The 27,611-nt window shown below is 42.2% G+C and overlaps 1 protein-coding gene across 9 annotated transcripts in view; it reads left to right on the forward strand.

Moving 5' to 3' along the window:
- Positions 1 to 21,879: 21,879 nt before the first annotated feature.
- Positions 21,880 to 27,611, forward strand: part of ROBO2 (roundabout guidance receptor 2) — an 888,662-nt gene continuing 882,930 nt past the window's right edge. For all 9 annotated transcript variants that reach the window (XM_030204228.1, XM_030204231.1, XM_030204229.1 and 6 more), the window contains exon 1: positions 21,880 to 22,668. In XM_030204228.1, the coding sequence (XP_030060088.1) occupies positions 22,614 to 22,668 (55 nt within the window). In that variant the 5' untranslated portion in view covers positions 21,880 to 22,613. The remainder of the gene's footprint in view (positions 22,669 to 27,611) is intronic.

Consider the following 27,611-nt stretch of genomic DNA (forward strand, 5'->3'; position numbering starts at 1 on the left):
TTTGTGTATACCCTACTTTGATTTGTACCTGTGCTCTTCAGGGCACAGACCATATAAGTCTGCCCCGCACTATCCCCGCCTCCCAACCACCAGCCCCACCTCCCAACCATCGGCTCTGGCACAGGCACAGACCGTATAAGTCTGCCCAGCACTATCCTCACCTTCCCACCACCAGCCCTGCCTCCCAACCACCGGCTCTGGCACAGACCGTACAAGTCTGTCCAGCACTATCCCCGCCTCCCAACCACCAGTCCCGCTTCCCACCACCGGCTCTGGCACAGACTGTATAAGTCTGCCCAGCCCTATCCCCGCCTCCCAACCACCAGCCCCGCCTCCCGATCTTGACTAAGCTCCTGAGGATCCATTCCTTCGGCACAGGATTCCTTTATGCTTATCCTACGCATGTTTGAATTCCGTTACCGTTTTCCGAGTGCTATTCTTTAAAGAATATCTGAACTTTATGGAATGGTGCGTACCTTATCTGCATCTAACTTAAGGCACCTCCATTTACACCTGCTAAAACCAGCGCCTAAATTAGATGTAGATTGGGTATATTTTATAAAATGTAAACAAACCACTGAATCTTGCTCCTAAGTAGAACAACTAAACTCAAACAAGCAAGATAGAATGTGCTAAACGATATAATAATGGAGGAAAAAAGACTTCAGAAATTCTGTAATCACTTATAACAAACTTGTGAATCACAGACTGCCATAGATCTCCAAAATTACTTTTGTTAGAGACTATGATACAGATTTCTCATTAGTCAGGAAAAAACCTCCATAGTAACATCTCAGAGCTGTTTCTTAATATTTTCAAGCTTTATAGTCACAAAATATTAACAGGATAAGAATACACCTATCTGACCTGTGGCGTTATCCAGAGGGTGAACACACCCTCTGGATAACGCCACAGCTCAGATAGGTATATTTTATAAAAAAAATGCAAATAACTCATAGGAACGCCCCAGAAACACCCCTAAACACACCCCTCTGAAATTACACACTCTATCCCCAGGATTCTATATATCGCACCTTAATTTCTGCCTGGAAATCGAAGCATATTCTATAACAATGTGCATAACTTAATTGTTTAACTAGCTAATCAGTGCTGTTAATTGGATGTTAACAATCAATTATGAGCACTAATTGGCACTAAGAGTTACATGCAAAACTCACTAATGGGCTCATTCTCAAAAGAGAAAAATGTCCAAAAAGTGGCATGTCTGCATTTGGACGTTTTTCTCACAGAAACGTCTAAGTCAGCATTTTTGAAACCTATTTTTTAGACTTTTTTCTCTGAAGTCCACCAGACGTGTGTCCAAATCTCAAGGGGGACTGCCAGGGGGTGTTCAGGGTGGAACTTGGGTGTTCCTAAGACGTAGATGTTTTTCACTAGTCACAGTATCAGTCAGGGTATTATACATACACAATCTTCTGTCACCCAGCTCCTATGAATTCTCAGTCACACTCTACCAATAAATATTTCAAGGGAGTAGTGTAATGGATCTATCAGATCTCCATGTCACCACCATTCAGGCTATATATATGAGCCAGGCACTTTTCTTTATGGTGGGCATGTATTCGTCATTGATCCAATTTATTTAATGTTTAACATTTAACGTTTTAACTTTTATCCTTCATTTTTTAATTGCTTCAAAGTCCAAAAATTTCATATAGTAAAATTCACTTAACTTGCAAGAATCTTCAATTCTTTTTATCTTTTTTTTTTTTTTTTTTTTTTGAAGAATCTTGCAAGTTAAGTGAATTTTACTATATGAAATTTTTGGACTTTGAAGCAATTAAAAAATGAAGGATAAAAGTTAAAACGTTAAATGTTAAACATTAAATAAATTGGATCAATGACGAATACATGCCCACCATAAAGAAAAGTGCCTGGCTCATATATATAGCCTGAATGGTGGTGACATGGAGATCTGATAGATCCATTACACTACTCCCTTGAAATATTTATTGGTAGAGTGTGACTGAGAATTCATAGGAGCTGGGTGACAGAAGATTGTGTAGATGTTTTTCAGCCATAATGGAGCAAAACAAAACTTTCTAGGACTAAAATGTAGACGTTTTGAGCTAGACCTGTTTTTATAACGAATAAGGCACAAAAAGGTGCCCTAAATGACCAGATGACCACTGGAGGGAATCAGGGTTGACTTCCCCTTACTCCCCCAGTGGTCACTAACTCCCTCCCACCCCCCAAAAATGTGATTAAAAACATTACTTTATGTGATTAAAAACATTACTCTATGCCAACCTCAAATGTTATGCTCAGGTCCATTAGAACAGCATGCAGGTCCCTGGAGTAGTCTAGTGTTGGGTGCAGTGCACTACAGACAGGTGAACCCAGGCTCCTACCTTTCCCTACCTGTTACACTTGTGGAGGAAACTGTGAGACCTCCAAAACTCACCAGAAAACCACTGTACCCACATATAGGTGCCCCCTTCACCTGTAAGGACTATGGTAGTGGTGTACAGTTGGAGGTAGTGGGTTTTGGGGGACTCAGCATACAAAGGGAGCAATGGTGAGATGTGTACCTAGATTATTTTGTAGAATTCTTTCTGATATTTCTCAGTGTTTATTTCTATTGCCCTTATTGTTCTGCAGTGATCACTTGTACTATTCCACTTTCTTGTTCTTTGAATATTTTCTATCAACTATCACCTATCACAATCCTTGAGACCTTAGCAATTTGAATCTTACTCACTAGTCTATCAACTTTATCATTGCTATTCTTCCAATCTCATTTATATACATATTTTTTTCTTTTAACACAGCTAACGTGTAGAATATAACAGCCCAAATCTTGCTTATATTAATCTGAGTGGTTATGACTAAATTTGGTCTCATGTAAAGGCACTCATTGTAATTCTATATTCCATGTGGAAATTTAACCCTCTTTTATAAAATTTAGGTGTACTATAGAGAATATAACTAGGCGTACTTTTTTCCACATAGAATTTTCAGGCATCATATGTAGAATCTAGCCCTATAGGAGTTACTCACACATCGTTATAGAATACAGAGTGCCAATAATTGGTTGTAAGTAGCCAATTAATGGTGCTGATTGGCTCATTAATCAAGTTGTGCACAGAAATCAGCTATGCGCGCTGATTTGTACGTGCAACTTGTCGCCATATATAGAATCTGGGGGTCTGCGCCTAACTTTGGGCATGAGCATGCACACCTTCCAAAAGCTGGTGTACACCCTCGCACCCAACTGATGGCAGTTAGGTGTGCAAATGCAGGTAATATACAACATCGCCATGCCCCCTTTGAAGTTGCTATGAAATTTAGGAGCAACTATGGGGTAGGGCAGATCCACATGTAACTCCTAATTACTGCCAATTAAGTTCTTGTTATCATCAATAATTGATTATCACCTAATTGCACACACAACTTTGGGTGACCTAAATAGAATCGAGGAGACAGTGAGGCAGTGGTGTTCCTAGGGGGGCTGACACCCGGGGCGGATTGCCGATGCGCCCCGCCCCCCCGGGTGCAGCGCCCCCCCAGAACAGCGTGACGCCCCCCCCCGGTGAAAGAACCCCCGATCCCCCGGTGAAAGAACCCCCCGGGTGCACGCCGCTGGGGGGGGGGGGTGCCGCGCGCCTGCCGGCTCTTCATTTTCATGCTCCCTCTGCCCCGGAAAAGGAAGTAACCTGTTCTGGGGCAAAGGGAGCATGAAAATGAAGAGCCGACGGGCGCGCGGCACGCCCCCAGTGGCGTGCACCCGGGGCAGACCGCCCCCACCTTGGTACGCCACTGCAGTGAGGCTGATATTCAAAGTGATTTAAGCAGGCAGGCGCCTCTCCTGCCTGCTTAAATCACCTATTGCCATCCAATTGCCAATATTCAGCGGCACTAAAGTGGGGAGTGCTGCTGAATATTGACTTTGACCGGCACCCAAAACAGAGGGCCGGTTAGGGGCGGGCCAAGGATCAGCGCTGGGGAGGAGCCAGAGCTTATGCAGGCACCAGCAATATTCAGCCGAGGCCCACATAAGTTAAGTGGGTGAAGTTAGGACAGCTCAAAAGCTGTCCTAAATTCACCAGCTTATCTTTATGCAGGCCCTGGCAGAATATCTGGACCTGCATTAAAAAAAAAGTTTTTCCCCCTCCCACAGCCCCCCGGGCTTCCCCAACAAGCACCACTCTGTCCCCCCCCTGGGCAGCCCCCTCCAACATCCCTCCACCCGGCAGCAGCCCTATCCCACCCCCACCTCCTGGTCAGGATAGGACCCGCCCCAGGGCCTATATGACCTCCATGGTGGTCCAGCGGGACATCAGGGCAGAAGTAAATCCCCCTCACTCCTGCCCCTAGCAGCAGCTTCTTGAAAATGGCTGCTGTGACCTCTTGCAGTACTTGAAGTACCACGAGGTTGCAGTGAGAAAGCGGGCTTGGCTGAATATTGGCCAGGCCCACAGCAGCCTGCCCACCCAAAATTATCCCCGATATTCGGTTCCGGTGCCCGGACATGGCCCAGCACTGAATATTGGGGGATAATTTAGCCAGCAATGATCAGTGTTTAAAAAAAACACTGACCGCCGTGAGCTGAATATTGGGAGAAGTGTCTATAGTTTCATAGTAAAGTAGCTCAAAACGCTTTGTAGTCACTTTGTAAAACATGGAAAAGAAAATAAGATGATACCTTTTTTATTGGACATAACATAATACATTTCTTGATTAGCTTTCGAAGGTCTCCCTTCTTTGTCAGATCGGAAATAAGCAAATGTGCTAGCTGACAGTGTATATAAGTGAAAACATTCAAGCATTACTATGACAGTCTGACAGGGTGGGAGGATGGGGGTGGGTAGGAGGTATGCATGGGGACATCAAAGCATATCATTGATATTCTAACAGGATGGGGTTCCTAGCCCATTATAAACCATAAAGCTGTATTTCTCTGTTGATCACCCCACCCCTCACCTATCCACACCCATCCTGTTAGAATATCAATGATATGCTTTGATGTCCCCATGCATACCTCCTACCCACCCCCATCCTCCCACCCTGTCAGACTGTCACAGTAATGCTTGAATGTTTTCACTTATATACACTGTCAGCTAGCACATTTGCTTATTTCCGATCTGACGAAGAAGGGAGACCTTCGAAAGCTAATCAAGAAATGTATTAAGTTATGTCCAATAAAAAAGGTATCATCTTATTTTCTTTTCCATGTTTTATTTTGTTTGATTTCTATTGATAACCTTAAGAGTGGACTAACACGGCTACCACACTCCTCTACTAGTCACTTTGTGAAATAACATCTCCCAGTATCACATGAGGCATGAGGGCTAGAAGGGAAAGTAGCATTGATAAGGTCAAAGATGTTGGCAGGAGAAATCTCTGAGCAGTTTTAAGGCCCCAAGTTTATGGTGTTACAGGCTACTTTGTGTAACCCTGGTCTCACCACATAGTTCAGGGCACCAGTTAGCTCTTTGGGTCAGCACCTGAACCAGGCTCACTACAAAAGGTTTATTTCTTTTTGAGCTGGGCGCAGGCCGGGACTGGGCTTGATACCGGTAGGCTGTAGGGTTGTAAGCCACACTTTTACTTTATTTCTTTATCAATCTGGGAGCAAATTAATTTCACTCTCACTTGAAAGAAACTCTCCAGTCCAGGATTTATGAAACAAATGCAGACTTTACTGAAACACTGCAATAGGCACATATCCAAGCTTCATACTTTCTGGTAACAACAGTTCAATCTGTATCTGAACAGTTTACTTTTCTGAAAGAGTTTATTGTGCCTGTCCAAGACTATTGGTAAAAAAAATATTCACTAAATTAGCAGTCTGTTATAATCCTAGGATATTTACATATTTACAGCTCCACCAGCCCAATACCCATCCCTTTGAGCAGAATAATCCAAGGCTATGCTGCAGCAAGCTGCCCCGCTAGGCTTTGTCCAGCTGCTGGACCCACTTAGGACCAGACCACCCTGTCTGTCCTCTCCTCCAAAGGTTCACGTCCATGAGCTGCTGCCTCTGGTACTGAACAGGCTCTTTCCTGTTCTGCTCCAGGGCTGCGTTAACACTTCTACCCCACCAGAGAAACTCCTCACAATCCAGTTAATGCTTTTATTGGCAAAAAACCTCCTCTTAATTCAGCCTTAGGTTATTGGGCCTATCCAGGGTACTCATCATGGGTTCTGACGGGGGTGAAGGGAACCAAAGACCATGTGCTCTGCACAACCGTTTCTACTCCATCCCTATATGACATTTCCTATCGATCTAAACCCACAAACATTTCCCTCAGCAACGTTCCCATAAACACTCCCCTTTGGCCTGGGATTCTCACTCTCCCTTTCCAACTTGCTCCCTCCCCCCAGTTTCTCTGAAGGAGGGGTCTCTCATTAGTTCTAGTAATCCCCAATATATTGGGGGATTACATTTGTAATTTTTCTATTAGTAATAACAACAGCAGAATTAATGTAGCATCTTTATAGTCTGACTTCCACTGTGCTCAATACATTTGTTCTGTAGATGTCAGCTTTGTAATGTAGGGATGGGCTGCTGCAATGACACAGGAAATGTCAATGACATATCCCATATTAATGCATATTGTTAAAACATGAAAATTAGCAAAAAAAACCCATACAAATTATTGTTTTTCCTTTGCCAATAATAGTATGCATCCTTTTGAAAGTGTGCATTTTCTTTTCCTGAGAGTTCACCACTGCGCATGCGCTAACCATCAAAAATTAAAATGATCAAAATGAACATTTCCAGAAACATGAAACAAAACTTTTCTGACTGCCTATCCCTATTGGACTTACCTCTGAATTGGGTGCCCTAGCAGTCCATTTTGTCACCCTAACCGTGTTGCACATTAATATTAAAGAAGGACCCTGTTTACTAAGCCGTGCTGTAGGTGCACTAGCATTTTTAGCACGTGCTAAAAATTTGTGCACGCTAATGCTAGAGACACCCATTAGAGACATCCATATATTCTTATGGGTGTCTTTAGTGTTAGCATGCGCTAATTTTTAGCACGCACTAAAACGCTAGAGCACCTTAGTAAACAGGGCTTGAAGTGTTCAGTGTTGGGGGGTGCGAGGAAAAGCATTTGCTATTATATAGGTACCTACTGGATAAACAGAGGCAAGGAGAGACAGCTGCTTATCAAGGACACCAGGATCACAATGGGGCCAAGCCATTCTGATATGTTCAGTTAGCCGCTATTCAGCAAATCTTTGTAAACATACAGAATTGTCATTTCATTTGGACATAATTACCTTCCAGGCAAGCAAATATCTCAGGGTCTTGCGCATAATGGGAATGCATAATAGTAGTAAAATAAAATATGGCTAAACAAATGGAGAGAATGTTTATCCTTTTGCATTTAAATCAGTGTTTTGTTTTTTCTCGCTTTCCTAAATGTGCATTGACAGGTTCCTCCTCAAATGTGCCTACATTAAAAAATTACAATCCCAAATGAAATAGAAAAAAAAGTGGTACTGCTGCATATATCACACTTGTATAATTTCAAATAACATTGCATTATTAGGGGTTTTATCATAGATGAGAACAGCTGGATACAGATGCTGTTTAGTGTCCTGTAATATTCTTTATTTAGGGACAGTATGTAGAGGGCAAGTTAAGAGTTGTGAATGACTACTGTAGTTAGAAGCATGGAAGGCTTATAAAATGCAGGTAGTTCAATCGTATCTACAGGGTGAGGCAAAAAAAGGTAACCACCTAGAGGTTTTTTTTTACCATTTTCTCAGCAACTGCTTTGAATTTCAATAAGTAATTTTATGTACCTATTTAGTCATCATATTTACGTATTACTATAAAACTACATTTAATTATCTCAAGCTATATTGATGTTACTGAATTTTACCTTTAATACCTAGTGATTTTTGTGCATTAAAATGTTCGAGCTAAAACAGTTAAAATAATGCCATACAATTAACAATGTGTCAGAATTTCGCAGTCACTTGAAAGATATTAAATACTTACTTTCTAAAATCAGGTTTTATACATATGTGAATGATCCTGTCCACCCACAGCTTTAACAAAGGCCTTCAGTCACTTTGGGAAATTCTTAACAGCCTTGTCCATTGCTCCCTGTGGCAGGCTGTCTCAGATCTTCTGCAGTGCTTCCTTGAATTTGGCAATTGTTTGTGGTTTTGGGTGGAGCTTGTGATAGGCCTCCAACATTGCTCCCCAGACAAAAGTCTAAGTCACTGTGATATCATTAACAGTAAGCTAGTACTCCGGGGTGGGGGGGGGGGGAGAGTTCAAATAATGGTAGTTTTATAATGCATACAAACAACAATAAAAAAATGGAAGAGCAAAAATATGAATATTAAGTAATGTAAACAATATTTTGCTCTGAAACATTAAGAAAGGCAACCTTGTCTGTTAATGATTGTACTTAAACAATTAAGCCTGAACTGCCCCAGGAAAAGTCATAAAGCCCTGTTTACTAAGCCGCGTTATAGGCACGAAAACGTTTTAGCGCGCGCTAATGATAGAGACACCCATTATATTCCTATGGGTGTCTCTATTGTTAGCGCGCACTAATTTTTAGCACGGCTTAGTAAACAGGGCACATAGATTTTTACAATATCCAACCCTACTGGGTCCTCTCTCATTGGCTTAAAAGGGGACTGCAAAAACTGCAGTGGAAAACAACTCTAAAAATTGAAACAATAGAGAAAAAAACCACTGCAGAAAAAAAAAACAGTCACTCTCAATAGCAAACAAATAAATGTAAACTCATGGTGTTACCCACGGCTTTTTTTGAGGGGGTACTTGCGTGTACTGAGTACCAGTACCTTTTCCATTGTCTGCTAAAATTAACCCTGCAGTCCCCGGCAGTCGCAGATCGCCTCTCTTCTGGCCTTCCCTCCTTGTAGAAAGGAGATGGCTTCAGCCCCCTCCCACTAGGCACCAGGGAGCTTTGGGGTGAATTGGGGCTCTAGGGAGGTCCAGGAGAGAGGGGGTGGGGAGGGGTGGAGCTTGAGATTGTAGAGGGGTTTTTGTTTAAAAGATTGGGGGGGTTGGAAATCATATGGAGATCATGGTAATGGGGGTGATTGGACTGGCACAGTGTCTTATGTAGGTCCTAGCTGAATGTCTGCTAGGCCTCGCATAAGTTAGGGTAGTACTTTCCTGGCCAGTCATGCTCCAGTATTCAGTGCTGGTTCCCAGACATGGCCTGGCACTTATTAATGGGGCCTAGTGTGTAATAAACAAACAAGGAGTGGAAGACTCCAAAGGAAGTATCCTAAGATGACCAACTGATGCAAAAAAAAATAAAAGTCCAAAAGCTTCTAAAAAGTGAAGGTTTATTCTCCAATATAAAATGTAGGGTGTGTTGACAATCTCTGACCCAACACAGGCAGTGGTTTGGCCATAGGCCTTCCTCAGGGGTCCTGTCAATACTGCAAATAAAGCCAGGAGAACAGCCTAAAAGTGGGAAACATGATATCAAAGCACAGCACAAGATATTGTCTGCTAGATTCTTGTTCTCCTTGACACAACTTTAGGCTTGCTACTACTACTACTACTACTAATAGTATTTATATAGCGCTACCAGACGCACGCAACGCTGAACACCTGACATAGAGAGAGAGACAGTCCTTGCTGAAAGAGCTTGCTGTATTTCTTTTCCTGTGTTTTATAATTGGGCTTGTAGTAAAGGCTACAGCCCAATTCAATGAAAATATTAATTTTACTGCAGATAGATGACACTGCTGCATGAGTCTCACCATCTAATGTAGCACTGCATGAAACTTTGACCTAAAATGTATTTTTGTCTTCAATTGGGGAAAGGTGTAGCCATTAAAATCTTTGTATCACAATTATTTGATTGTAGGAAAGCAGTTCTCTGTGTCAAACTGCTTATATCACTCTGTACCAGCCTTTCTGTCTTGAGAAGAAAGATAAAAAGATTTTTTGTTGAATGTGATAAATCGAAATGTAGCGTGTTTCTCATAATCCAGATAAGGGCTTCATGGATCTCTTTAGAGCAGCAGCAGTGCATTGCATGATACAGATCGTGCCATAGCCAGAGGCATTTTCCCCCATCATGAAATGAAATGAAAGGTACTGCTCGGGTTCCAGGTAACTTGATGTCAGTGGAATAGCTGGCAAAGACATAATAGGATGAAAGTTGGAGACGGTAGTCAGAGAATGAGAAATGATTCTGAAAAGTGAGCAAGAATGCAGAACAGAGATTTTCAGGTCAGCTTCAAACACTGAATTTAACTAATAGGAAGCAGCTGTAGTAGACTTTTTCCTGACTCTTAAATAGATGGTGGGTTAGTGAATTAGAATAAAGGACTTGGTGAATTCTTTAACCAAATAATGGCAGATAAAAAACAAGCATGGTCCACAGTAGAATGGACTAGGGTTTTAGTTGCTGCTCTGTGCAGATTATTCCTCCCCCATGTTGTGTAGGTTTGTAACATGGTGACAGAAAAAAAAGGTAGGAAGGGTGGGTTTGGGAGTAAAAACAGTGGGGATCAGTTTATCTGGTAGCAAAATAATCATCAGTTTCAGCAAACAAAACAATCACATCCAAAGTATAAAAACATGACCCAGAGGCCCTGCATATCTCCTAGAAACCAAATTAAATCCTACGTCAGCTCCTGCATTTATGCACCCCTTGTGCATGTAATTGTATAGAACACTAGCACTTACATCCGTAAGTGTACACTTAAACACAAAAGTGGCATCAGGGTATATAATTGCCATTCTGTAATGGTACACCAGCTTAGGTAGCGTGTAGTTGTTAGGGGGTGTGCACATGGGTGGAGCATGGCAAGGACATTGGCAAGGCTCCCAGTTATGCATGAAACTTACTGAACAATGTAAGTTACATGTATCCCTGCCACATTTAGATGCCCATACTTATGCCAAGTCTATGATTGTTAGGTGCACCGATACCAGTTTATGCTAGTAATCAATAATGGAACCTTGGAGCCTAGGTCCATTAGAATAGACTCTTACTGTGCATCCTTGGGACACCTAAATGGAGGTGCCCAATTATAGAAATGCTCCCATTGTACATTATTAACTTGCAATACTCTATCAATCACCTTCTGCTGATATGCATAACTTAATGAATTGACATCACCAGATCCTGGAAAGCCCACTTAGCCTTCTCCAGCTGTGATATCAGCTGTGGAGGAGGGGCCTAATGTCAGTGCAGCAGGTTGCTGGCCTGGGGAACTGGGTTTGATTCCTGCTGCAACTCCGTGTGACCCTGCACAAGTCAATTAATCCTCTGTTGCCCCAGGTGCAACAGTAGTACAACATACTACTTAGATTATGAACCCACTAAGGACAGACCCAGTACCTGTAAAATTAAACTGTAAATAGCTTAGGTTATATGAATGAATGAATGAACTAAAGGCAAAAGGGCAACGCCACTTGTCCAGTGTCCATGCTACTAAATTCTTAAGGTTTTGATTGGATGAGAAACAATGTGCTGAATGGGAACTCCAATTGCTTCAATTTTCTTCATTTCCATTTCATACTTTTACACTGTACAAATGGGAAATAACATGAATGAAATTTCAGTTGAACTTGATGACCATCTCTCAAGACAAAGCAACATATGGATATTCCCCCCCCCCCCTCCCCACACACACACTTACATGTTGAAAACAGTGGTCTATGTATGGAGCTCCATACATAGAAAGTCTTTAGAACTGACTTAGATTGATGACCCCAAAAATTCCATGTTGGCATTTTATCTCTGTATATTAACACTCTATGACATCTTAAATAAACTTTTTTTTTTTAATTACAGGGGACAAGTCAAGCTTTCTTTTACATAAATAGTCTTTCTGTGCCAGATTCTACATATATAAGGTGCCAAAAAATCCACACGGTAAACATTTCCAGCTAAGCGTATTCTAACAGCGGCACCTAGACTTAGGCACACTATACAGAATATGCTTCGTTGATATCCCAGTGCCTAAAGCTATGCGCCTCCATTTACACCAGTGAAAACATGGCATAAATCCCTGCACATAGATTTTTGCCCACAGGACCATATTCTATAACTACATGTATAATTTTTGGAATGCCCACAAAAATGCCCATTTCCCCATCCAAAACCATGCCCCCTTTGAACTGCGTGCATTAGAATTTAGGCACAGTTCATTACAGAATACGCTTAGCAAGTTCTGCATGTAAATTCTCATTATTGCGAATTAGTGCTCATTATTGTTTGTTGGATGCTGTTATCAACGCTGGTTAGCTTGTTAAGCCAATTAAGGGGTCCCTTTACTAAGGTATGCTGAAAGATGCCCTGCGCTAGTGGAAGTGCACAGATCCATTTTTCAGCGCACATGTAAAAAATGCCTTTTTTTGGCCGAAAATGGACGTGCGGCAAAATGAAAATTGGCGCATCTCCATTTTGGGTCTGAGACCTTACCACCACTCATTCACTTAGCAGTAAGGTCTCACACGTTAACCGGGCAATAATCATCAATGTGTGTACAATGCCGATTATAAACTAGTTAGCGCCACGTGCCAGAAAATAAAATATATTTTCTGGTGCACATAAAAAATGAAATTACTGCCCAGGCCACGTGGTAGCCAGGTGGTAGTTCTGAACTGACGTGCGTTGGGCGCACATAGGCACCCACGTGGCTTAGTAAAAGGGCCCCTCAGTTACATGTGTTGTTACAGAATATGCTTAGATTTCAGCACAGATCACTAGCGCTATATAGAATCTGGCATCCTATGCCACAAAAGGCTTTGTTGACCCATTCTGTCTTCCAAATGGTGGGTATGAAAAAAAAATGTTGAATTAGCCTCCAAGGACATGAATCCCCTTAGGATTCTTTTCATAGCATGCGTGCATAAATTATTTAGCCAATTATTTATTTATTTGTTGCATTTGTATACAACAGTTTCCCACCTATTTGCAGGCTCAATGTGGCTTACATAGTGCCGTAGAGCAGTTGCCGGTTCCGATCTGAACAAATATATAGTGTGCTCAAGTACAAGTTGTGATTGTGGTAGGGTATGGTTCACATTCGGTAAATGCATTGGGAAGCATTAAGTGTGAAGAGGGAGATAGGGATGTTGTTGTGTAGCAGGCTTTCTGGTTCTTATGTTGGGTTGGTGGGGTATGCCTTTTGGAACAGGTTCGTTTTTAGTTTTTTCCAGAACTTTAGGTAGTCATATGCTGTTTTTACTGTTTTTGGTAGTGCGTTCCATAGTTGTGCGCTTAAATAGGAGAAGCTGGATGCATATGTTGTTTTATATTTGAGTCCTTTCTTGTTTGGGTAGTGGAGGTTAAGATATGTTCGAGCTGATCTTGTTGTGTTTCTGGTTGGGAGGTCTATGAGGTCTTTCATGTATCCTGGGGCTTCACCATACATGATTTTATGGGTCATGAAGCAGATTTTGAAAGCAATACGTTCTTTGATTGGGAGCCAGTGAAGTTTTTCTCGGAGGGGTTTGGTACTTTCAAAACGTGATTTTCCAAATATAAGCCTGGCTGCTGTGTTTTGAGTGGTCTGGAGTTTCTTTATTATTTGTTCTTTACAGCCCGCGTTGATTCCATTGCAATAGTCTGCATGGCTCAGTACCATTGTTTGTATCAAGTTTTGAAATATTTCCCTCGGGAAGAATGGTTTCACATGCTTGAGTTTCCGCATTGAGTGGAACATTTTCTTTATGGTGGAATTCGCTTGATTCTCTAGTGAGAGATTCCGGTCGATTATTACTCCGAGGATTTTCAGATTGTCTGCAATAGGAAGGGTATGGCCTGGGATGTTAATATTTGTGGGTTTGTATGTGTTATATTGTGATGAGATTGTTAGACATTGTGTTTTTTCTGTGTTGAGTTTTAATTGGAATGCGTTTGCCCATGAGTCCATGATGTTCAAACTAAGCTTGTTTGTAGGGGATATATATAGTGACGTCATCTGCATATATAAATGGGTTGAGGCCTTGGTTGGCTAAGGATTTGGCTAGTGGGGTCATCATGAGATTGAAAAGGATCGGTGATAGTGGGGATCCTTGCGGTACTCTGCAGACTGGTTGCCAAGGTGATGATATGTTTGTACTATCTTTCACTTAGCAGTTTTTTGTGTTTAGGAAGCCTTTGATCCATTTGAGTATGTTTCCGCTGATTCTAAAGTAGTCAAGGAGTCTTAGTAGTATGTTGTGATTGACCATGTTGAATACACTGGACATGTCAAATTATAGTAGAAGAATGCTTTTACCTATTGCTATTTCCTGCTTAGACAATAAGAAACAATTATTGGCGTTAAGCACATCATTGACAGTAATTAGGACTTATGTGCAGATCTACCCTACACGCTATTCTATAACATAGGCACCTAAATTTCATAGTGTGCAACTCCAAAGAGGGCATGGCCATGGGTGGGTCAGGGGTGTTCCCAGGAATTAGGATAGATGTTATAGAATAACTACATTTGCATGCTTAAATGTTATCACTTAGGCGACTAAAATGATAAAGGGGATGGAACTGCTCTCCCGTGAGGAAAGGCTAAAGAGGTTAGGGCTCTTCAGCTTGGAAAAGAGACGGATGAGGGGAGATATGATTGAGGTCTACAAAATCCTGAGTGGTGTAGAACAAGTAGAAGTAAATCGATTTTGTACTCGTTCCAAAAGTACAATGACTAGGGGACACTTGAGGAAGTTACATGGAAATACTTTTAAAACAAATAGGAGGAAATATTTTTTCACTCAATGAATAGTTAAACTGTGGAACTCTTTGACAGAAGATGTAATAACAGCAGTTAGTGTATCTGGGTTTAAAAAAGGTTTGGACAAATTCCTGGAGGAAAAGTCCACAGTCTGCTATTGAGACAGACACAGGAAACATATAGTATGAAGTATGTAGTATGGGATTTGTAGTACGGAGTGTTGCCATGATTTGGGTTTCTGCCAGGTACTTGTGACCTGGATTGGCCACTGTTTGGAAAACAGGATTCTAGGCTAGATGGACCATTGGTTTGACCCAGTATAGCTACTCTTATGTTGTTAAGGATCTACACCAGTCTTTCGCAGGTATAAATGCCCATGCCCAAAGATAGGCACAAAATTCAGGCTAGGCCTAGTATTCTGTAAAGGCTGTTCGACGCAGAGTGCCCAATACAGAATACTAGCTTAGATCAGATTATCCTGGTTCTTAACTTTGGGTGCTATTTACTGAATCTACCCCATAGTGTTTTAGAATGTAGATAATTCTGTCTTTGCAACTGCACTCCATCTAATACTGGAGTTCTAACCCAGTCCTCAAGACACACTCAGCAAGTCAGGTTTTGAGGATATCCATAATTAATATGAATGAGAGAGATTTGCATATAATGGAGGCAATGCATCCAAATTTCTTTCATACATATTCATTGTGGATACCCTGAAAATTAGACTGGCTAGATGTGTCCGAAGGTCTGGGTTGAGAACCACTGCTGTAATATAAACATGAAGTGAGGAGAATGAGATTAGTCACTGTAACTGAGAAGGAAGAAGAGTTAATAAGCTGCAAACATACATACCTGGAAGCAACACCTCCATGCACGTGACTTGTATAATTCCTCTAGTGTAGAGTTTCTTAAGCCTGTCCTTGGGACACACCCAACCAGTACAGTTTTCAGGATACCTACAATGAATATGCATGAGATTGATTTGCATACAATGGAGGCAGTGCATGCACATTTGTCTCAGGCATACTCATTGTGGATATCCTGAAAACCAGGCTGACTTGGTGTGATCTGAGGACTGGATTCAGAAGCTATCATTAGAACATGGTGGCACTTTTCTATGACTCAAGTAGACCATCAGCTATCCATCCAAAGAGAACATCCATCTTATTTTCCTATGGGGTCCTTTTACAGAGCTGTTGCAAAAAGTGGCTTTAGTGCACCTTTAAGCGTGTCTTTCCCGCACGTTAAGGCCATTTTTAAACCACAGCCATGGTTGAGGTTCCTTTTTTTTTTGTATTTAAGGTCATGTTGCCATCAGCACATGTCTACTTTTAAAAATTACTGTGTGAGTACTTACTGCTATCCATTTTGTAGCTGATAATGATTGAATTAATTTCTTGTTTCATGACATTTAAATCTTAACATTTATGAAACATGAGAGCAGTCGAGCCTTTAACTGACACCTGACGGCGGCCAGACCTGTTTCACTCAAACGTCTTCCTCAGGGGTTGTGCATCGACATCTAAATTTTAACAGGATGGTCTCATATATTAGGATGATAACCAGCCCTCTCACTGCTAGCATAGAACATTTCCAATAATATGCTAGCAGTGAGAGGGTTAGTTATCATCATGAAACAAGAAATGAATTCAATTGTTGTGCTATAAAATTGGGAATTATAGTTTCAATAGAAATTCATGTGCGAAAAAGAACATGAAAACCTTTAAAAAGTTTTTTTTAATATGTGGATATAATAAATTAATAAAAGAAGAAATAAATAAAAATGTCAATACCATGAGGTTTTTTTTAGACCAATGATGAATGACATAACCCCAGCAAAAGACGCCAAAGTTGTAGTAAGCATTTGGGTGTCTTGAGGTCTTTTTCCTCGTATTTTAATTTATGAAAAGTGACCATATATTCCAGATAATCATTTCACATATTTTAAATATGCTATGGCATTGCTCTGACAACTTTTAGATGCCAATGTGCAAAAGCAAGCCTGTGAACTCCTTGCAATTTTTGTTTGTGTGCACTTACGCCTAACAAATATTTTATAATTACTCATAGGAAGTGTAGAAAGAGTGTTTCTGAGCTGAACACATCTTTACTTTTACATTCTAAAGTCTACATCCTCTTGTTTCAGTCTCTTCATTCACTCTTTCATTTGTGACCTGGCTTGGCCACTGTTTGGAAAACAGGATACTGGGCTAGATGGACCATTGGTCTGACCCAGTATGGCTATTCTTTTAGTCTTATGCTACCAATCCCAGGGCAAGCAGTGACTTCCTCATGTCTGTCTCAATAGTAGACTATGGACGTTTCCTCCAGGAACTTGTCCAAACTTTTTTTAAACACAGATATTCTAACCGCTATTACCACATCCTACAGCAATGAGTTCCAGAGCTTAACTATTTGTTGAGTGAAGATGTATTTCTTCCTATTTGTTTAAAAAGTATTCTAGCATGAACCATGAATCTAGCATTTTCATGAAAAAGATATTAGAAAAAAACTGACCTAGGGAAGAAAGATGCTCTATGTGAAAAGCCCCCAAATGAAGACACATCTTACTGAGGGATAGTGGTTTTTAGAAATGTGTGGCATTTAGGTTGTAGAATAATCTGCTTAGTACTGTGCTTTCTGATTCTCCAAAATGAACAAGTCCTGTTAAAATCTACTGGAAAACAGAAATAACATTTTGTATTTCATGCCCTTGTTTGGTATGGATGATTTACACATTTCCAGCCTGGATAATCTAGGCGTCACTACCAAAGGAGTCCATTTTGATCATCTTACCCTAATTAGTTTTAATTATAGCCTCCCATACATAGTAGTTTTTAGATGAATTAAAATATACATTTATCTGTGAGGCAGATTGTGGGTATACAAAGCCTCTAGCCTCTTATTTACATAAGAAAGGACTGGAGCTGCCCTACAGCTGTAGCTTGTTATAACACAACAACACACAGTGTTTAGGAATGGTGTTGTAATTTATAAATACCACATCTTGACTTTTGAGGGTCAGAGAATGTGTGGGGGGAGCTCAGATCTTGATTTGTATTTATTTCAGGCTTTAACATCTTTGCTTCAGGATGTACTTAATAAGAATCACCCACATATAAGGAATATAGTCTAATTAGCAGCTGCTGTGGGCATCCTATTAACAGCTGTACTTTAAGAAATGATGACAAAACATATTCTCCTTCTCCAGGTAAAACTCCAGTCTCGGAAAGGCCCCAGAAATGTCAATTAACTTTCATAATGGAAAGAAAAAGAAAAAAAAAGGTTAGTCTAGACACACTGGGGTTTGGTTTTGGGGCATGTGGAAGCTCCAGGCATGCTCCAGCAGTGACTAGCCTATACAGAATGGAGAATCTGTGTGATGTGGTATGAGCTCAGGGATATTACCCAAGGGAGCTGGTTCCTCTAGTAATCATAGGTGACTGGTGCATGAGTCTATCAACTTTTAGGTGAACCTGGGGGCACTTGACACAGAAATGGGAGATGCCCTGACAGTATTGTTGCATATAAAAACAACTGGCTATTACAGAGTTTCTGATCTCTCTCTTTGTGTGTGTGTATGTATATATATATATATATATATATATATATATATATATATATATATATATATATATATCTTGTATCTTGTTCTGCACACAGAAATTGCTTTGCCAGCCATAGTCAGTATGGGATGCGCAGTTAGCATGCCTTACAAAATTTAGGGGCCCTTTTATTACAGTTCAGTAAGTTTTGTACTTACCATGCATTAGTTGCAAAAACTAATACATGGTAAATGTAGGCAGCATATTCACCTACCCTGCATATACCCCACACAGGCAGACACTTACCAAGCTGTGGTAAAAGTTGGCCTTAGCACACCCTTATCTGGGGTTTTCTCTTGCACTACAGCTATGGATGATTTTGAATTTGTTCCAATAATGGCCATGTGCTAATGTTGCCATTAGCACACGGCTATTAAAAAAAATGGGCCCTTTTACTAAGCACCAGTAAGCCCACCAAGGGCTTACCGCAAGCTACTCTGGAGTTACCTCTGGCCCAATGCGAGTGTCGGCGGTAGTTCCACCCCCAGCGCACGGCATTTCTGGCACTAGCAGAAATATTCAAAAAACATTTCTGCAGGGGATTTATCTGGCGGAAATTAGGCAGCACCGCGCACTACCTAGTTACCACCGGGTTAGTGCAGGAGCCCTTACCACCACCTCAATGGGTGGAGGTAATTGCTCTTACCACCTGGCCATGCAAGGGAAGCAATCTTACCGCATGGCCATGTCTTTTTTCGGTCTTTTTACCCACTGCAGCAAAAAGAGCCTCAACGCACGGCAAAAAACAGCCCCCACCACTAGATTAGGGACTTTTTACCACAGTTTAACAAAAGGGCCCCCTTACTGCGGTAGCACTTACTGACACCTATTTAGTAGGCGCTAAGGGCTCACGCAGTAATCCTCTGCTAATTAGTTAACATATGGTAATGTGGCCATGCTAACCAGGGGCGTAACTATGTGGGGCCACAGGGGCATGGGCCCCCGTAGATTTGGCCCTGGCCCCTCCCGCCACCAACCCCTTCGACCCCCCCCCCCCGCTGCCAACCCTCCCCCGCCGCCATCGGGTACCTTTGCTGGCGGGGGTCCCCAACCACCGCCAGCCGAAGTCCTCTTCTCCGCATTGCTGACGGCGGTGGTGGGAAGAGGGGGGTCGAAAGGGTTGGCGCTGGGGTGGGGTCAAAGGTGGTGGTGGCGGCGGGGAGGTCAAAAATGGGGGGGGGGGTTAAAAATAACAGGGGGGTCAGCGGTGCCGGACGGGCTAAAATGTGCCCCCTCACCTTGGGCTCTGGACCCCCCTCCCATCGAATTCTGGCTATGCCCCTAATGCTTAGTGCAAAAACATCCATTCTCCATGACCCAGACACACCATTCCAAGAAAAAATGTTAAAACATTTTGTAGCATGTAGGTAGCATGCGCTGATTGGGAACTTATTGTGGGATGCCTGAGCATGTCCTGTGACAAACTCTTTTATTTATGGTAAGTGCACACTAGAGCTTACTGCAGCTGAGGGGGTCTTTTACTAAGAAGCAGTAAGCCCAATGCACGCTTACTGCTTGCTAATACGTAACTACCACTGGGCTATCGCAGCAGCCTGGCAGTAGCTCCCACCCCCAGTGCACTCTCTTTCTGGTGGTCCAAAAAATATTTTTTAAATTTTTGTACCTGATGGTAAATGGGCCCAGAAATTGGCCTCCCACTACCCAGTTACCGCCCTGTTGGCGTGGGAGCCCTTAGCGCTACCTGAATGGGTGGCAGTAAGTGCTGCCCTCCCGAAATGGCCGTGCGGCAAGTGGTTCACTTACCGCACAGCCATTTCTTTAAAAAAAAGTCAGCCTTTTACCCACTGCAGTAAAAGGGGCCTCAATTTGCGTCAAAAACACATGCTGATACCAGCAGCTTAGTAAAAGGGGCCCTTAGTAAAGGGAGGGAAAGGGAAATGAGACTTGATATACTGCCTTTCTGAGGTTTTTTTGCAACTACATTCAAAGTAGTTTACATATATTCAGGTACTTATTTTGTACCAGGGGCAATGGAGGGTTAAGTGACTTGCCCAAAATCACAAGGAGCTGCAGTGGGAATTGAAGTCAGTTCCCCAGGATCAAAGTCCACTGCACTAACCACTAGGCTACTCCTCCAAATAGCTAAAAAATCAAGGATTTTTGATATACCACGTTTCTGTGTAACCAAAGCAGGTTACACTTATTAAAGGACCTCCAGAAAGGTATCCTAGGCACATTTTTCAGTCGTTTGCTATGTTATATAGCTATTATATACGTTGCTTGTGGTTGTCATTAATTTTCACCTAAAGTTTACAGCTGTGTCACTAGCAAAGCCTGCGTATTTCCACGTAGCTTTGTGGCTCTGCTCATCACACAGCTTGTATCCTTCACACAAGCCTGCTTTGCAGGATTAGGCAAACTTAAACTGCCCTTAAGCTCACTGTCTGGGGCCTGGCGAGTGTGTCAAGTACAGACAGCAGAAAATGTTGGCACAAGCGTCAGCAGAAGCCTTTCCTCAACAGCCGTTTAAAATAAGGAAGCAAAAATGTGCTTCAGTTCCAGTAGGGGGAAGTAGAGATTCATCATTTGACTCCAGCCACACAGCTCCTGGCTTGTATGTGTTCCCGTAAGTTTTAGCCCCAGTCACCGGTACAAACATCAAACGCTCCTCGATCACACGTGGTCATAAACCCTACTCTACCCTGATTACACGAAAGAATGGGGGGGAAAATAAATAAATCCGTAGTTCCGATACTGCTCATGTGGACCTGTTTACCCCTGTCCTGCACTTTTTACCTTCTATATATCCTCTTTCCACTAATTGCTTAGGATGGATCTCTGTTTTTTTTTTTGTTGTTGTTGTTGTTGATGGTTGATTTCGAAACCCAGGCAAAAGAAGAGCGTTGCTGTCACCACTGTTATAGTCTTTTTCTGACTATTTAGTGCTGCCCCAATTTCCACCACTCCTTACGCATTTACAGATAGTGGAAGAGGAGATGCAGCTTCCCATCAACTTATCTAACAGGATCTTCCTGTAATGCTGGAAAACAAAGAAGCGGGAGAGAGAGAAGGGACGATTGTGTTCTTTTAACACTTTTAATTTCAAGGCTCTTATTACTGCTTACCCACGATGCCACTGCCCCCCCTCCCTTCCCTTCCAGACTTGCCTGCCCCGAGCCCAGATGCGAGACAGTGTTCAAAAAGCAGTACTGTCTCTTGTTATGTAGAAGTTGTGGTGGTCAGACAGTAGCTCGGCTGGCTGTACCTTAGGTCCTGCCTGCTACACAGCAGGAAAAAGTGTGCGTTAGACTGAAGAAAGCCAATGAATAATTAGGGAATACTTCCACGAAATCACTCACCAGAAAATTACCTGCCTATTAAATAGGAAGCGGCGAGCAATCACGCAGAAGTCGAGCTTCCCAGCAGCGCAAAATATCATCATAAGAAAATAAAACAGGAGAAGAAGGAAAGACAGCAGACTGATTTCTTAACGTTTGTAGGGGATTTTTTTTTTTGTTTTCTTTTGGTGATGTGACTGCTGCAGTTGCCAGTGGTTCAGTCCGCACCTCCCCCGCCCTCCCTGGGCTGAACTCTCTCCTCCTCCTCCTTCCCCGACTCCCGATCATTTTGTGCCTGCAGCCCCGAGTCAGAGCCCCAGCGGGGGGAGGAGGAGGACGACGAGCTGCAATCCCGGTGGCAGGGAGAGGTGCCTGGCTGCTTGATCGCCACCCTCCACTGATTCGGAGGACTGCAGGCAGGCAGCCTGCTAAAGCCAAATTCTCTCCCTTCCCCTAGCAAGTCAGCTAGTACGTTTTCCAAAATCTGAAGCAGTTTGTTTCTGGGGTTTTTTTTTTTTTTGGCTTCTGAAAAGCAGAAATGGATTGGATGTGCTCGGCTTTATCCTACTTCGGTTTAGGGTGGCAGGATGGAAGTTAAGTGAGAAACTCGGCGGCACCAGCTGATCCCAGTTTTAAGACGCCTTCCGAGCTTTTCTTCAGAAGTTTTCCCGGACACTTTCTAGGAATTGGGATCCCAGCTTGTTTCTTCCTCACTTGTGAACGCTGGTGGGGAGGAAATCCCCTCCATTCTGGATTTTGCAATGAATTGTAAGGAAATGTTATTTTAGATCCGCTTGAATAACTGGCTTCGCCGGGCCGGATTTGTGGGAATTTTAGAGCTAGTTTTTGGTGGCCTGGCTAATTTGGATGGAGCAACGTTTGACTGGTGCAGGGTCACCTTATGGTCACATTTTGGACTTCACTTCCTGGAAAGTCTAAATTTTGGACTTAAAAAAAAAAAGAGATCCCAAATTACTTGCCTCTGTTTGGGGTTCCTGGGATTTGGGTCTCATACAGTTAGCCTCGTTTTTAATATGTCAGCATGGCTCTTGTAGCGCAATTCCTAATCTGCGGCTTTCTGTGGTCCCAGGTCTATGGTAAGTTTATTTCGTGTTAATCTGGGTTGGGTCTGGGCACATGGATAACAGCGAGTTGAATGTATTAAAGAAGGCATTGGTGTAGGAACTACAGTTTAAAACAGGTTAAGATATTTCCAGTATAGACCTACTTCACTGGTATTTACCAAAATAATGAAAGGTGTAGCCCACCGGTAGAAAGCTGGGCTAAACCTCGATTCTAAATACTGGTAAATCTCTTGGGGGGGGGGGGGGGTTGTCAACGTACTGTTTTATTTGTAACTACTTCTGTATGGGTCAGAAGGTAAAACGTTTCATTATTGCCTAGGAAACAGACTGATCAGTTAAAACTGATTTTTTTTTTTGGGGGGGGGGGAGTTCTGTTAATGTGATTGATAACTTTTATGTACTTCTAATGCTATAGGGAGTGTTCAAAGTGTGGTCTCCCCCCCCCCCCCCCCCCCACGTTCAGTCCTTCAAGATGAAGTTGTCAATAGAAAGGTGATTTAGATGAGTCGTGTAGAATGACAGTAGATCCAAACCCACCTGATAAAAGCTCTGATATAAGAGCAAACCCAGACACTTAGGGATGTGAACAGGTAGGTGTCACCCTTTAGACCTAGGAACATAATGAGAGGTGTTGTGTGGCTGTTAGCTTGGCGGTTTAGTTTCTTGTTCAAATGTAATTGCTGACTATCTAATCTTTTTTTTTTTTTTTTTAACGAAGCGCCTTTAGCGCTCATTCAGGGTGAGTAAAAGGGGCTGGGGAATTTCAGGTGCTACTCGGTACTTACAAAGTTTGGGTGCTCTTATGCAATGGTGAAAACGAACATGGGTGAATGAAACTTGATTGCAAAAGGGGGCTATATGAATACCTGGTGGTGGAACATTTGTTTGGTGCATGCAAAGTTATAAAAGCAGTGCCCCTTTTCTGTGATAGTGAAGAAATGTGAATTCATCTTTAGGTGGTGCTGTTCAGGGGATGAGTGTAGTTAGGAGTGATGACCCAAACAGCTTATGCCAGAGAGAGCTTAAGAGGTTAGACATATTTGGCTTGTGCTGGTATAGGTACATTTTTGGACGCGCGCAGGTCCATTTTTCTGCACGTCTGCAAAAAAGGCCTTTTTTACGTGGCCGGAAATGGATGTGTAGCAAAATTAAAACCAGCATGCTTGCATTTTTGGCCTGAGACCTTACTGCTACCCATTGACCTGGCAGCAAGGTCTCGCGTGTTAACCGGGCGGTAATCGTCAGCACGCGTACACTGGCGATTACCGCCGGGGAAGCGCCACGTGGTAGAAAATTTCTACCACATGTTTTGGATTCGTGTCAAAAATGGAATTGCCACCTGGGGCACACAGTAGCTGGGCGGCAGTTCCAATTTGACGTGCATAGGTGCCTAAGCACCTTAGTAAAAGGGCTCCATTTGTATCTGCAAACATTTTCATATGTATGGATGTTTGCAAGTGAATAGGTATATATGCATGCTAATCTATGGGGACAGTGTGAATATGAGTCCTGCACAGGTATTACTGTAGCTTTTGGCTAAACTCCTTTGATGTCTGGGGCAGTGGCTATATTTGTCTGCTTGAGGTTGCCAGTGAATTATATGATGTGAGGCAACCTCCCTGTTTACAGTGTATAATAAGGTACCTTAGCAAGGGTTTTATGTGATGTGCTCATGTTCTACTTATTCCAGAATCTGAGGTGTGACACCTAACACATGCTTTCAGTACGGGATGTTTAAGGGTCAGGATACCTGTTTTGGCAGCAGTTGTGAAGGCATGAGACTAGCGAGGGGAAAGTGAAGTGCAGACATGCAGTGTTTTAGTAGAGAGGATGAACCTCCTTTTAAATTCACTTTTGCTATTTTCAGCTGTAGGCAACATTTCCTACCTCCTCCTTATGCCTGAGAGCACCTACCACCAGCTTGTTCATGGGGGAGGGACATGTTAAATAGCAGCAGGTATGGATGTCCTGGACTTGAAAGTTGAGCATCTTTTTTTTAACACGTTACGCATTCCTACTAAAAAGCAAAGATTCATGTTCATTTTTATTTCTGTTTTGCTTCTTGCCTAGCTCTCCCAAGGGCATCTGCTGTTGAATTGAGTTCTTTCGCTGATTGATCATTAGAGAAGTATTTTCAGAAACGGAGTCCCTTGAACATTGCCAGTCTGCTAATCAGAGTTACTACAGTTATGGCAACTGCTTAGCTTTTCTTCAGTGATACGACTGAGACCACTGGATGAGAGACTCAAACTCAAATCTCATGCACCATGTAGGGCTACAGTTGAGTAATGTAGCAGACCCGCATTTGACTTTGGATGCTTTAAATGTATTGGCCTAGATCCGTGCACTCTCCATGTGCTTGGTTTAGAATTCAAGGTGCACTTAGCAATAATTTCTTCACACCCACATGTTCCATGCTCTGCTAAAGTATTTGATAGGTTTTGAGTAGAGATTTACAATCATCTCATCATAGGTACACTGTAAATGATGACAAGAAAACAACAATTGACCCATTCAGTTTGTACTAGCTAATCTAATGTCAGAATTTAAGTTTGCTTGTAGGAGTCTTACATTTTTCAATGTTTACATTTCAATAGAATGATTTTTAAATTGAAGACAGGCAGGAGCCTGAATCTAAGGTCAGGGGCAACATTCTTGGAGTACCTGCGGCCTCCTGTGTCTTTTTGTATGGATTCTATTTTCAAGGGCTGGGTTCAGAGCTAAGAGTATCTTTTGTGAGGGATCAAAAACAGTGTGCATGTTAACTATATTGAGGACAATGAGAGGAGCACACCTTGCCTTTTCTGTCTGTGCCTGTAGCACCCCATTTCACTTTTGTTTTACCATTCCCATATAACACAGATTCTTTCAGCATGCTGTATTATACCATACCCTACAGTCATTCTGAATGAGGTTCCTTGTAAGCCTGACTTGTGCCCTGTACAGTTAATGCTGAGCAAACTATGCTGGATACTTTTTTTTTTTAATACACAGAATTCTCACCTTCTGCTCTCATGACATGCATATTGCAGTTTACAGGCCCATGCCTACAAGTACCAGGACGAGACATATCCAAATGCAATTGTTAGGAAGTGTTAAAAAAAAAGAAGCTGGTGTGTTGCAGGGAGAAATACAATTAAAGTGCTCACTGGAAGTGACAGAGTGAATCGGAGAAGCTTGGTGTTACGAAATGTAATTAATGTACCAGGCTGTTTGAAGATATATGAAACAAATGCAATTAACCAGTATGCCGGAACGACAGGAGGAAGACATAATTTATGCCTTGCTTTTCGTGAGGAACCCAACTAGAACCTGTGCTCTGGTTTAACACTACAGAAAAGGCGGAGGGGGAAGAAAGTGGATCACCTAATCTTGTTCTTCTGAGTCCATCAGTGTAGCGTTGTAGAAAAAAAATATTTTGCAGGTTCGGTATCCTGCTTATGTTGTTGATGAATCTGTTGAGATGTAATAAATACCAGGTGGCAGGACCACGCTGCCTTTGGTCATTAATGTTATTTTGTGTTGCTGGTATTTATTGATAGCTTATACTAATGATAAGAACAAATTAATCAGTGGTATTGAGTATGGAAATCTGAGATTTAAGGTATGTTTAAATAATACAGAGTTGTAGTGGTTGCTTTGAAACAATGCAGATAAACTAGAGGTGAGGTGATACAATTAAGTGAAATGACTGAAATTACACTTAAAGGGAGTAAGTTTCTGAAGGAGTTTTTGCATGTAAACCCTGTTTTATGTGTGTGCAGCCGACCTCTTGCTAATGAGATGAAAGTGGTCCTGAAGGAGCTGCATGAAAGAGCTAGAGGGAGCCGGTCACTTTAGAAGTGGGAAACATTAGCAAAAGAACAAGCAGAGCACCTGAAGTAATATGTGTAGGGGTCCTGGCAGATAGGGGGAGACAGAGTTCAAGTCCTAAACAGGAAATTAACAAGGCAGACAGCAAAAAAGACAAAATAGATCCAAAATGGGTCTTTGAGTAAAAACACTTTTATTAGGTGATCTTCCCCCAAACAAATGGGTCAATATTCAGCCAGCACATTTTTTTTGTAAGTGCTTACTGCCATTGACTAAATTAGTCCTGGCACTAGCATTGACTATAGGAGCCTTTGGCAAATCTGGACGTTATGTGGGAGCCAGCCAATATTCCATTCCAGTACTTGCACACCTAACACAAGGCAAATATAGGACTGCTTTTGATGCCTGGTTAAGAACACAGATACCGGACCTGAATATCGCTAGTGCCCACATAATTTTCAGGTCCACCCCGACTCTGCCTTCGGACTGCCCCGACACTGTCCACATTGTGCCGGGATAGTCAGCTGATATTCAACAGAACTACGTAGTTAAGTGCTGCTGAATATTGGATGCTGGCCAGCTCAGCATAGTTTAAGTAGGCAGGAGCCTCTCATGTCTGTTTTAACCAGGCAGAATATTGACCTCAGTCTTTACTTCAGGCAAAATCAACAGACAAGACACTAATGGTTATCTAAAATCCTTTCACAGTCATCTTTGTGGCTTCCAGGTAAATACCCTCCTCTCCTCTTATTCTGATGCTGTCCTGGAATAGACAGCAGCTTCCTGTTTGGATAGTTACAGGAGCTAAGAGAAAAGCATAAGATAATAAGAATATAAGAGTTCCTGTACTGGATCAGACCAAGGGTCCATCTAGCCCAGGTCCAGGTCACAAGTACCTGGCAGAATCCCCAAAAGTAGCAAGATTCTGTGCTACTAAACCCCAGGAATAAGCAGTGGCTTTACCCAGTTCTAACTTAACAGCTTATGGGCTTTTCCTCCAGGAATTTGTCCAACTCTTTTTTTTTTTTTTTAACCCAGCTACATTCACTCTTGGACTCTATATATGGCACACAAAATTGTATGTGCAAATTTGGGAACATGCCCCATTTGCGTGCGCAGTTAAATTGTGAAAGGAATCAATT

Source organism: Microcaecilia unicolor, chromosome 5, assembly GCF_901765095.1.
Source record: "Microcaecilia unicolor chromosome 5, aMicUni1.1, whole genome shotgun sequence".
NCBI classification, from domain to species: Eukaryota; Metazoa; Chordata; class Amphibia; order Gymnophiona; family Siphonopidae; genus Microcaecilia; species Microcaecilia unicolor.